Raw genomic sequence first — 13625 nt, 5'->3', positions numbered from 1 at the left:
TGACACCCATCGTCACGCAAATCCTTTGAAATTTTGGTTAGTGTAAGTTTACCTAGATATATTCACATTTCCAAAATGTAAAAGTTGCAGGACGATTACTTTTTCCACTTATAATAAAAAGAAGTTGCATAGACTCAGGAATTCAGGCTTTCATAGACGAGATCCTTTATAATTTAAAAATGCAATAGTTCCTACAGTTTTTGCAGTGGAAGCTTGAATTTTTTAAATTCAATAGGAAGGCTTATATTTTTATATTTGTGCTTCTTGCAGTCAATATCCATCACCTACATCTCAGAAAAATTGTAAACAATTTCTTTAAAAAAAATCCATGCATGGACATTATAATTTTAAAGTATTGCCCCCGTACAGAAACCTTTGAAAAATTTACATTATTATGATAAACATTCCATTGTGACACACAAAAAGAATCAGTTTGTAGAAATAATGGGAAGTGTGAAAACAACGTTATTGTAAAAGAAATACTGGAGTTGCTAATTCATGACGGCCATGTCACCACTAAATTGCTAGAAGTTGGCTACACTGGATTTCCCTAGCAAACAAATCAAATCTGAGAACACTATTTTAAGTCCTGCGTTCATTGAGTATGGAGTTCTGAGCTCTTCTACTGTGTTGTACCCGGAGTCAATTATTGGTTAAAAATTCAATTGTTGCAGTTTTTAACTATTCATTCCAAAACAAAAGTAGTTCTCCTAATGTTAGAATAATAATGTGAAATACTTTTCTAATGAAACAATGGGATAGAATGATTTTTCATTATGTGATTACTTTTTAGGTTACACCAATCATATTTTCAAGCAGTTGCGACACATATTGGTTTTATGACTGAAGCAGTATGGAAAGTACAAGTAGGCAATGTTTTCTTGGGCAGTATCTGCAAGATTTATGTGATAATGCCCTATCTGGATATGACTGACGGAGCACCCCGGAAACGTTCGAAGAAGGGCAGCTACTTTTCTATGATCGCAAAATATTGGAAAGAGTATCACGGATATGATAAGCAAGTTGGGGTGGCAATCATTCAAACAAAAGCGAAATCTTTTCAAAAAATGGTTCAAATGGCTCTGAGCACTATCGGACTTAACTTCTGTGGTCATCAGTCCCCTAGAACTTAGAACTGCTTAAGACTAACCAACCTAAGGACATCACACACATCCACGCCCGAGGCAGGATTCGAACCTGCGACCGTAGCGGTCACGCGGTTCCAGACTGAAGCGCCTAGAACCGCACGGCCACAACGGCCGGCGAAATCTTTTCATGGAATTTCAATCACAAGCTTCTGCGCTGAAATATTTTGTTGCCTCCCACCTACATAGGCAGTAATCGCAATAAAATAAAAAAATTCGAGCTCGCACGGGAAGATTTCTTCGTTTTTAACACATGCTCGTCGAGAGTGGAACGGTCGAAGTAGTCCGAATGTGGTTCTACAAATCCTGTGTCAAACAGACTTGCAGAGTAATCGCGTAAATGCGGATGGTGTAGAATTCGTATCCCTCCCGCTTGCTCTACTTGTACAGCGGAATGAAATGCTTTCACAAGGTGCATTCCCGCTGGATGCTTGTAGAGTAGGCTACACTCCAGGCACCTGTTTAAAAACAGCGCGAAGTTGAAGGCCAAATAACAGATTGCGCAGTCACCGGCACAAGGACAGCCCCATCTGCGGCGGGCGTTTCGCGGCCGATACGCGTGAGACAATAAAACGGGGACATGCGTGCTCGAGAGCAGTACGTGTTGCGCATACTGTGCGGACGTCTTTCACGCCTCACGGGGTACACCGCTGGAAGCAAAACGTAGTGATCGGAGCGTGCGCCGACTCTTCAAAGCCAGGCGAATGGTACATTTACTGTCCGCTAGAACCAAAGTCCGCCGCGAACAGATTTACGGCGCAGTTTGGTTCAGTACAAGGTCCGCTCTGTCTCGATCATCTTCAAGCGCTAGCCCTACTGGTGGTTTCTTCAACAAATCCCCAGGCATTACTTGCACAGTGCGCCAGTCCTCTGCCTTTAATAATACCGTTTCCGACAGAACATTTTCTGCTCATCATCATCTCCCTTCCCCTACCTTACAGTACCGGTTAGAGCAGCAAACTAATTTATATGCACGTATGCGCTGAGCCAGGACTCGCCCTATACGGAGCTGCAGTCCCGCACATGTGCACACAATACAGTTCCTTCATTCAGTAAGTAGCAGAACCAAAAACGATGCGAAAGAAATAAAACACGACATTCTCCCACGCTGATTATCCAAGCAACGGTTCTCTTGATCCCAGTATCATTTCGCCTCCCTCTTTCTCATACTCAAATCAAACGGAAGTGATCCGTGCCAGACAATTTCGTCTTCACTCATATTCCACCTGCCAGCTCTCGCCGAAGTTAGATGAAAATGTCGTATGGAACAACGGCCTGGCGCAAGTCTTTCAGTCGGACGCAACATCGGCGACTTGCGTATTCCTGAGCCAAAGGCACCCGGTGTTCTCTGGCGGTTATCTATCCAGGTACTAACCGGGCCCGACGTTGTTCAATTTCCGTGATTGGGCGAGAACTCGTGTATGTCTTTCTTTCTACGAAGCATGTTCAGAAAGTAAGTCTACTGTGATCATAACGGGCTGTGGTTTTTTGACAGTTGGTAACACTTAGCAGTGGAGGGGGATCCTCTGACCAGAGCGAACATCGCAGGAATACGGTAGCAGGTCAATTCACGTTACACCTACCGAAACTATTTTGCGAATCTAAACGGTTTATGGTGAAGGTATCCTGAACAGAACGAGTGTGTGCAAGTGGTGTACGGAATTTAGTGGAGAAAGGAAAAAAATGTCCTTGGCGAACAGGAGAGTGGAAGACCTTCCGTTGCGACCGATGATGTTGTGCAAAATCATCGAGGAAATTTTGTGCAGACCGCCGATTAACAGTGGATTAAATTTCTACGATATTACCAAAACTCTCCTATAACAGACACTCACAGAAACGTTGGGATACCTGAAACTGTGCGCGAGATGGGTCACAGAACAGGTGATAGAGCAACACAAGAAAAATCTGATGAATAGCGCTCGTGAGATTCTTGACGACTTGATTTGGAAGGTGAGGATTTTCTGAGTTCTGTTGTGTGTGGAGTGAAAGAGGTGGCTCACTGCACGCCTGACACAAAAAGACAATTATGTCACACCAATCCCCCATATGATTAAAATTAAAAATCACAATTTCGGACAAAAAAATAATTGCCTCAGTGTGTTTGGGCCGAAAACGCATATTTTTGGTCGTATTTCAATCTCCAGGAGCGACACCAATGCACAACGATATTGTGAAATCCTAAAAAATTCAAAAGAAGCATTCAAAACAAAAATCTGGAGGTATGCTGACGAGAGGAGTACGCTTTTTGTTGCACGATAACGCCCTTTTTTTCGCAGCCTTACCCACCAAGGTGCTCTTTGACTCATTTGGTTGGGATGTTCAGACACCCCTCCCCCCCTCCTCCACCGACTTGGTGCTCTCTGGTTATGATCTTTTCCCCTCCCTGAAGACACACGAGTGAAATGGAATTTCCATCCGGCGAGAAGATGCAGAAAGACATTCTGAAGTGGGGGAAGGAACTCGCTGGAGAGTTCGACGACGACCGCCAATTACATGCAGTGGATGGGCTCATCAGTTTGTGGAAAAGTAGTGAACAAGGGTATCAACAATATCCTCTAATCTTTTTCGAATACACTATCCAAAAACAAATATCTAGTACACTTAACCTTCTGAACATGCCTCGTATGTGTTTTTTCGTCGTTTTTCCTTAGCCGTTGTGTGTCGCTTTCACAAGACATCTCTCGAATGCCAAGAACTTACCTCCGTTTCTTTTTTACAGAGAATGGGCAGTCACCTGAGTGTACACGCTGATCTATCTAGCCGGCATGTATTCAACATCGCAAGGCCGTTGCGTCTCCATCAGATAAGGCCGCCTTTTAATGTGTGGTACGATATGTAATGAAACCCCAACCACTTTCGTTAGGCCACGAAATGAATTTTCAATGCGCACAGCAGGTTTTGCACATTGAAAATTTGTTCTGTGACCGAACGAAAATGGTTTACTATGCAGCGCAACGTTTGTAACTATGAAAATACAAGCATCCTTGAGAATGTATTTCATTGCAAGAAAACTGCTAATACAGATGGACATTTCACAGCAACTCCCAGGACACCAATGTATAATCGATACTAAGTGTGAAAAAAAAACCATCTGATGATGAACTGTAAAAATTTCTAATGCGGTAACGGTACTTTTTTAATAAAGTAACCCGAAACCACTTTGTGGTTCGTCACTGTACACCATCAACGATTTATTTTATGTAACAACTACGATCTCCAACCATGTCTATATACCGAGAGCTCAAAAATTCAGTATAAATTTGAAAACTTAATAAACTACGGAATAATGTAGATAGAGAGGTAAAAATTGACACACATGCTTGGAATGACATGGGGTTTTATTAGAACAAAAAAAAGTTCACACAATGTCCGACCGATCTCTTGCGCGCGTCGTTTGGTGATGATCGTATGCTCAGCCGCCACTTTCGTCATGCTTGGCCTCCCAGGTCCCCAGACCTCAGTCCGTGCGGTTATTGGCTTTGGGGATACCTGAAGTCGCAAGTGTATCGTGATCGACCGACATCTCTAGGGATGCTGAAAGACAATATCCGACGCCAATGCATCACCATAACTCCGGACATGCTTTACAGTGCTATTCACAACATTATTCCTCGACTACAGCTATTGTTAAGGAGTGATGGTGGAAATATTGAGCAGCCTGTAAGGAACATCATCTTTGCTTTGTCTTACTTTGTTATGCTAATTATTGCTATTCTGATCAGATGAAGCGCCATCTGTCAGACATTTTTTTAACTTTTGTATTTTTTTTGGTTCTAACAAAACCCCATGTCATTCCAAGCATGTGTGTCAATTTGTAGCTCTCCGTCTCCATTATTCCGTGATTTATTCAGTTTTCAAATTTATACTGACTTTTTGATCACCCGGTATGACAAAATTGTAAAAAAAATTGCCATATCCGCGAAAAAGAGGACACTGAACTAGATGAGAAATTTTAGAGAAACAAGGGACTAGTTTCAAGTGTTTGCTCATTCGTATATGCGCAATAGACGTGAACCCATCATTTTCGTAAGTAGTATGAAATAGAAATGCTATTCCAAACTCTGTATGGTTTGTGATTTCTGTTTTATACTACTTACGAGAATGTTTCCACTTCAAGGGCAGACGTTTGAAATGAGCTGGTAACGCGGTTTGTTGTATTAATTTAAAATATCTGCGTGGTATAAATGATACCGTTCTTTAAATAATAAAGGTGAGACTGTTGGGCAACTAATTCAGTGAGTTAGTGGATAAACCTTCAATATCCAAAGAAATAAGACCACAGTGCACAGCGCTCTCTATTCAAATAAGTGGTTATTTCTTGCTTTCCAACGGATACCTTTCTGGATTCGTGCACTTCTGACGGGGAAGCTCTGAGCAAGAATAGCAAGATGCAGATCGAGGTGGGACATTATCGAGAAAGCCTTCAGCAGCAATTGTTGCTTACTGCAGATAACTGATGGTATTTAGCGGGCCCTGTGTTTCAAGCAACGCTACTAGGAACACACCGCTCTCGAGGAATAGCAACCACTGTGTTTCCATTAAAATAACTTCAACGCGTCGAGTGGTACGGGCCGTCAACCAGCCAATCTTAGTTCTTTCTCGGGCTCCACATGCTGGCTGTATTGCATTTGTGTAGGTACGAGCAGAACCTTGTGAAGCGTGGCTGGCTGCAAACTGGCAACACTGCCCCCCCTCTCCCCCCGTAACTGCAGTCTATCATAATTCAATTTATGAAAGTAATGTTTAAATCGTGGGCCGGCCTTTCTGGTTTCAAACGTCACGTCACATCTCATCCAGCCCCTGCGACCATGACAATGTCAATGCTAACGCAAAATACTTCCGATTAGGCATCGCACGACTCGGGCTGGCAACAATTCAAACTACACTCGCGCTCGTGATGTCAGCTGTCAGAAGGGGACCTGCGAGCATGCGTAGCATTTTTAGCAAAATCAAAGCAGGGAACATCAGCCGTCTGTTGATGTGGTAAGCGCTAGAATGTTGGCAATTCCGGGTATAGCGATGGCGCCAACTGTGATGCGTACAAGATGCCGCGAAGCTGCAGGCGGGGGTCCATAGTAACGCATGGGAAACACCACAAGAAATGGAAGGGTCTGTTATCGCCTGCCTTCTATTGCGGAAGCTATGCGCTTGTAGTTGTGCTATGTTCTGTTTTGGACTCTACTCAGCTCATAGTCATGTTCCCACGACACAGTTCTTATCCGACGACGGCCGGTGTGGCCGAGCGGTTCTAGGTGCTTAGTCTGGAGCCGCGCGACCGCTACGGTCGCAGGTTCGAATCCTGCCTCGGGCATGGATGTGTGTGATGTCCTAAGATTAGTTAGGTTTAAGTAGTTCTAAGTTCTAGGGGACTGATGACCACAGACGTTAAGTTCCATAGTGCTCAGAGCCATTTGAACCATTTCTTATTCGACGAGTCAAATGAATGTTTCATGTTTTTACTTGAGCTTAGCAGGACCCAATTCCGCATCTCTGTTGAGTCCAATGACATTTGCACCGGCTGTAACAGGCGCAGGTATGCTCTTGCTTCGTCTACAACTGCCTGTTTGGCAGTTTTTATTATTTTCTGAGCATCAAACTGTTTGAGAATGTCACAGATTCCTTTGCAACCTGTGGTTATAGCTATTATCGGCAACTGTCTTGTGCATGCTGACGAGCATTTTAACAGTGAGAATGATCTCTGTATAAGCTGTTACGTTTCAATCGGCCTCATACGAAAACACCTTTGTAAGACTTTCTGAACGACGTGATCGTCGCCCTCGATTGTTAAAACTACTCCGCTTGTATGACATGGTTGACTGTTTGACAAAATGAGAACCAATGACTTAGTGCTTGCATTGAAGCCACAGATGACCATTCCGATGATACTGTGTTAAGGGCAAGGACTTCCACCATTTGCAGCTAAGCAAAATGGAAGTTACAGCCACAGAGCCTTCTCTGTTTATTTTCGCGAGTCTCAGCTACCGTTGGCGAAAGTTCTACGTTCTACGCATTATCAATCAACCCGAATATTATAAGAGACAGAACCGCATCGACAACAGTTACTCCTGTCTTGTGGCAGCACACCGCTCTCCAGGCCGTTGTCAGTTTTCCTGACCGTATTGTTCAGTATTAGTAAAATCAAGAAGTTCATTACTATCCGCACCGTGTAGAACTTGCAATCACTGTGTGCCTTCCGGTAGGTCCACGAAATGGGCTTCCTTTTGTCCTCAAACGTTTTCAAACTAAATCTTTTCACGTCGTTAGAAACTGTAGGATAAGAAATCAGTTTGCATCAAATAGTGGCGACTAATCACTTCCACTGTCCAGTTTCTCCAAACACCGTCACCTCTTCCTGTGCCAAGAGGAAGACTAAAATCAGTACCTCGCAGCTCTCTGAAACGGAATGAGTCATCAGCTATTGCATAGCTTCCTAGAACAAAGTGACCAATAAATCATTGGAAACCATTCTTCTTATACGCATCTTCCTTAGCAACTACGTCCACTGAACTATTGGGCGGCATTAAAAATTATGAGAAAACTTTCCGGAAAAGCGTGTTGTGTTGTGTGTGTGTTGCATCTAAACACTTGCAATCTCTACGAAGTAGCTGCCAATAGTGTTATGCGTTTAGGCTTGTTCCCATTTCCACTGGCACAGACGACTGCTTGTATGCTTCTGCATGAAGGAAACTACAGCAGTTTACCGTCACGTTTCTTATGGATGGAGGCAAGAAGGGCGCTAACGGGAGTTCTCCGATTCAACTGGATCTTAAAACTGTCAAAGTACATTTTTGTGATGTATGAGACGCCTTACTCTAAGGTTTGGCGGTTCAATTTTTTTAAGCATTTCGTTGCTCTGTTGAGAGGTGACTACGCCTATTTCCATTCACATTGCCTGTCTTACATACTTTACGTCTATTGGCCACCATTAAAACAATCTCGACTAAATCCCGCTCTTCGCGGTTTTGTATAGACAACACAAGTGTCCCAACAAGCATTTCTTTCTCAAGCCTCAGCTTCCCAACATCATACCAATGAACACACGCAGACTCGACGCGCGACAGCCTGCATGATATTTTCACTTCACTTCAATCATCTTGGGTAGGTAGCCTCAACGTAAACGAAAGATACGGATGACGATAGTTGTGATGAATTTTTCAAGCAACCAAAGGCTTACAATTTTATGCTTCGTGAAGTCCATAATTTTAAAAGATCTGATCGCTAATTCCTGACTAAACGTAGTCTGCAAACGTGGATATCCACGGGTCAAACCCTTGGGCGAAAATGCCTGTAGGAAGCGAAATGTCGCGGTATAAAGACACATACAAAGATATCTTTGGTTGAGTAAAATACGTCAACGTTTGCTCTAGGGATAAGTTTTATTACTACGCGACCAGAACGTCTGCAACAATGCAGGCATTTAAATACAACTGGCAACAATGACATTGTCGCCAACAGTTCAACCCCAGAATTCAATTGCCTTCACTCTTCATTTTGTTGCTACAATGAAATAGTTAACTAGCTTTGAATTCAGTGTCTGGAGGCCGATGTTCGAGTGACACGGCGGCAGTTACAGAAAGACTGCACTACCGCGAACAAACAAAACTTGCCGTGTCTTTGCACATCTTACCCTACTAAAGCGTCTAATCATGTATCCAGTAGCCAAAATGATATTGCTAATGCCGCCTTAAGCATTCGGTACAAACGTACATAGCTAAACGAATTCGGCAATGCACTTAAACAATGGAATTCCTGTTGGCACTCACGTGTTTAAATTAATAACATTTATAGCTGACAGTGTAAACCAGTAAACAAATAATTGCTGAATAAAATCCTGGCAGGATATTTGAAATTTGTGGTTTCTATGTGTACGGAAGAGTGTATTTACTGACATGCGAATCAATTCTACAGCTATTACACATCCGGAAATATGAAAACGGCTGTAAAAATAATTCCTTAAAACTGCATCCCTGTAACGAAACTATTTAAGATTGTTACAGAGACACGGAATGATGATTAACGAGAGAGACTGGCAGGAATTTCGAATCGATATGATCTTTCGAGCTGTTTTTGCTGTCTTCCACTTGCGTTACGAATTTTACTTTTTACACCACTGAACAACTGGGCGGGAATTTCTTTGAACTTACATAACTAGCAGCTTATATAATTGTGGAAGGTTCTTAACCTCCATGATTATATCCATAAATGTGTGTTCAATGTTGACTGCACTACATTTACAGGAAATATACGCAGACACATGCACATAGCCTACGCGAATTTTGTTACACTTCACGACACGTCTCGAGACCCCGTTGTTCCGTCTTCGGACGTTGCGGATTATTTGTATATACGAGTATTATCTTTCCGTACTTGGACACTCGCATCTAGCAAATTCGGTGCACTATAATTTTATTACAAGAAGGCATACCTCCACCAGACCAACTCAACCACCTGAAATAAGGATTTACGTTGCCCGAAACGTTTCGTGAAGTGGAATGAAACACGCAAGAAATGCGAAGAAATTGAGTTTTACGCTTTTTTATCCTCATCAGCACATTTGCTTTATTGTTTTACTATTATTGTTTTTAAAGTTAGATATGTTGGAAATTCACTCTTACAGCAATCTCTGAAGTACCTAAGGCTTTGGTATCTTAATTCTGCGCACTCACGTAATGTACATTCATTACGCAGTGCCCACATTTGTTTTCCTCGTCATACATTTTAAATGAAATTTCACTTGGGGCCAGCGTACAATTATGCCCATACTTTAATGTACAGACAGGAGGGAACCAGTACAGACATATTTAAAAACCACACGCATGCCGTACGTGAAGCAGGAACCCGTGACCTCTCGACTGTTAAGGTGTAGCACGAAACCACGCAGGCCGCCGCTTGATCGTAGGTGCATAGCCACATACTTAAAGTAACCGCGAACAAAACTACATATTGTGCCAGACATGCTGTTTTGGGCCACGTGTATTATTCATAAATATAGTGGAACCGGCGCAACGCACTGCTGAGAAAAGAGTTTAAATTTTACATGGCACTGTTTAGCTCAAGGTGGTCTAAGGAACCAGAGTGTTGCATCAACGCCGGCTGGGTTGCAACAGCGGAGGCTATATCGTAAATGCAACGGCAACAACTACGTTATGCGAGCGTCGTCGGGCCCCTTCCGACGGTCGAACCAATGAGGAGGAGCCGGGCGTTTCGCAACAGGCGATGCGCCGTCTCTACAGCTAGGCGGCAGGGGTCGCTCACACGGGCAGTGCGCGCGCACGCTAGCACACAGTCGAACACACTTACTGTCGGTCTGTGGCGGCGTCGCCCCCGGCCTCGGGCTCGGCAGCTGCGTCATCGGCGGCGGACTGCGCGGCCGCCTCCAGGCGGCGGCGTCTCTCGCGCTCGGCGCGCGGCGTCGGCGTCAGCCCCAGAGCCAGCAGCACGTCGATACCGTCGCCGCCTCCGCCGGAGGAGCTGACGTCAGCGGCGAGGTCTTCCTCGGCGGCGGCGGCGTCGTCCGGCGCGTGCGGCACGGCGCGGTCGGGGACGGCGCCGCGGCGCAGGCGGGAGCGCGGCGGCAGGCCCAGCAGCTCGTGCTGCACGTCGCGCTCGTAGCTGCGCGCGGAGAAGTGCAGCGAGCAGACGCGCGCCGTGCTGGCGTTGAAGGTGCCGTCGCGGCCGCGGCCGCACGCAGCCACCCAGCGGCCGCGCGCCTCCGCCTCCGCGGGGAACCGGTGGTAGCGCACGCGCCGGCCGCGCGTCTTCCGGTGCGAGTTGCGGCACGTGGCCACTGCGCACTGCGGCATGGCTGCGCGCGCGCTGCTGCTACTCGCCGAGCTACTGCGACACGCAGCGGCCGCCCTCGCGCCGGCAGCCGCCGCCATGCACTACTGCCCGGCTCGCGAACAGCGCTCTCCTCTGCTGCCCCCTGGCGGCCGGCGCCCTAACTGGCCCGCCTATGTGTGTGTGCGCGTGCGAGTCCCTTATCGCGAAACGCTCGCCGAACGCGACACTCCGTGACGTCACGCGCGCGGACCCTCCACGCTACGCGCCGCAGTCGCAGCGGGAACTGACTGAGCGGCTACGGCAGCGTGCAGTCCTACCCGCGCTGAGCACCGCGTGACGTCACGCACACGACCTGCCTCCTGGCGGCAGCTGCGCCAACTGGCGCCGCTCGCTGGCGGCTGTGCCGACGCACTGCTGAGCACCGCGTGACGTCACGCGACTCTGTTGCCCCCTGGCGGGTCTTCCAACAACCGGCGGGCGCGGTCACGTAGGCGTTCACGCAAGAATGAGTCACGCTAACGCCTACATAGCGTCGAGAAGGAAATATCAAACTCAGTTTACAGCGTAACTTGGCAAGTTCTGTTTCCGTGTGCTGTCCGGCATTCTTGGTGTCAGTTACGTTCATGATTATGTCGTCGTGAAAATGAAAGATGCAATACGAATTATATATGTTGTCTTCCTTGTTTCTCGCCCGTTACGTTCATGATTATGTCGTCGAGAAAATGACAGATGTAATACGTCTTCTTAGTTTCTCGCCCCGTTTTTTACGCAGCTGCACATATACAAGTTGTACAGGTTATTTGCCGTCTTTTGCAACTGCAATAAAATTCTTGTTAAGACCAGACGCGTTTCGCTTTATTTTAAAGTATCTTCAGTGGTCACAGTAACAATATGGTTTCTGGGATGAGAAGTTCCCATTTTCCTAGCAATCAGGGAGACAACAAGAAGAACTGCACCACAAGATGATTAATATGGTTTCTTCTCTCACAATTTTTCTTGTTATGATTATAAACAGTTCGCAAGCTTTAGTTATTACAATAAACAGTTTTTATGCTTTTCGTTACTTACGGTTTTTTGTTGTTTATTCAACTCTTGTTCGTCTTCCACTGTATGTGTTGTGTTTCTCCATACATCTCATTCACATAATAAACATAGAAATGTGAATTTATCAAGCACATTAACTGCACATAATAAACACTGAAATGGGAATTTATCAAGCGCAGTGAAAGTGCTGTATCCAAAAACGCAACACACACACACGTGGAAAACGAAGAAGAATGCTATAAACAACAACAAAACTGCGAGTAACAAAAAGAATAAAAACTGTTTACAGTAAGAAATAAAGCTTGCGTACTGTTAATAATCATAACAAACAAAATTGTAAGGGAAAAAGACGATATTGATACAGTGGCCACTGAAGATACTTTAAAATAAAACGAAATGCGTCTGGTCTTAATAAAAATTTTATTACGCTTGCAAAGACGGCGATTAACTTATACAACTTGCAAGATGAATTCAGTCACCAAAGCGTCAACAGTGAACTGAAATTTAATTATACATGCAAACTATTGCACAAATATTCGTTAGATTTCTGCTTTGGAAATAGTGGCTGTCATTCTCGTAAACAATGATGGGTTTGCATTTACCAATTTTCTATAATTTCTGCGTTCAATACCTTTCCGTTGGGTGTCATTGCTAAAACCAGTTAAATTCTAGGAAAATCATTGAATACACAAATACATTAATATTTTGCTTGTGGGTTCTCAGCCCTGTGAATTTTCTAAATGACAGCATAGTTACACAAATAGCAGAATTTATAACCTCTATTTGCGTTACTGCAGTCTTGGCTGTAGGCCATTTTCAAATAGCTGGAATTACGTAGCAGAATAACATTCCGTAGCCGAAACTGCAGTTGCACAAATAAACGTTACAAATTCGTCTAGTTGTGGAATCATATTTCAGGCAGAAAGAGAGAGAGAGAGAGAGAGAGAGAGAGAGAGAGAGAGATGGTAGGTCAACATTTGTTTTTCCACCGCCCACCCACGTCCCTTTCCTTCTCTTTGTCATTCAACCTTACCACCTTGCCTCTACTGCCCATTGTCAGAGCATATGTCTACTATAGCACGAGCAGTACGCCGTGCTGCAACCTAAAGCCTAGTTTACACGACGACATTGGGTTGCGCCACTCGTTGCGTGGAATGAGTTGCACGCAAGTGGTTTCATATATGACTGTAGACACGGCATCAGTATACACTTCAGTTTCTCGTTTTGTGGGTTCCAGAGTTGTGTCTGAAAAAAACGTTTTGGCAGAGGCACGTCGCACGAGTAGTGATGGAATTAAAGCTTGCCGGCAGCGGTGGTCTAGTGGTTCTAGGCGCGCTGTCTGGAACCGCGGGACTGCTACGGTCGCAGGTTCGAATCCTGCCTCGGGCATGGATGTGTGTGCTGTCCTTAGGTTAGTTAGGTTTAAGTAGTTCTAAGTTCTAGGGGACTGATGACCACAGAAGTTAAGTCCCATAGTGCTCAGAGCCATTTGAACCATTTTGAATTAAAGCTTGTTGCGTGGAATCACTGCATAAGAAAAAAATAAGAGACGTGTTTCGATTAGTGACTGGATGAAGTAAAGGCGTCAGCTCGGTTGCTCAGCATCCTTGCTGAAATAATTTATAACGGAAGATCCAAGAAGTTCTTTTAATT

The 13625-nt window shown here is 44.8% G+C and overlaps 1 protein-coding gene across 1 annotated transcript in view; it reads right to left on the bottom strand.

Moving 5' to 3' along the window:
* The window catches only part of LOC126115533 (pneumococcal serine-rich repeat protein-like), a 543274-nt gene extending 531697 nt beyond the window's left edge, over positions 1-11577 (bottom strand). Inside the window, exon 1 of the mRNA XM_049915031.1 lies at positions 10446-11577. Coding sequence (XP_049770988.1) covers positions 10446-11026 — 581 coding nt within the window. The 5' untranslated portion in view covers positions 11027-11577. The remainder of the gene's footprint in view (positions 1-10445) is intronic.
* Positions 11578-13625: the final 2048 nt, after the last annotated feature.

Source organism: Schistocerca cancellata, chromosome 1 (assembly GCF_023864275.1).
Source record: "Schistocerca cancellata isolate TAMUIC-IGC-003103 chromosome 1, iqSchCanc2.1, whole genome shotgun sequence".
Lineage (NCBI taxonomy): Eukaryota > Metazoa > Arthropoda > Insecta > Orthoptera > Acrididae > Schistocerca > Schistocerca cancellata.
This window is presented reverse-complemented; position numbering and strand designations above follow the sequence as displayed.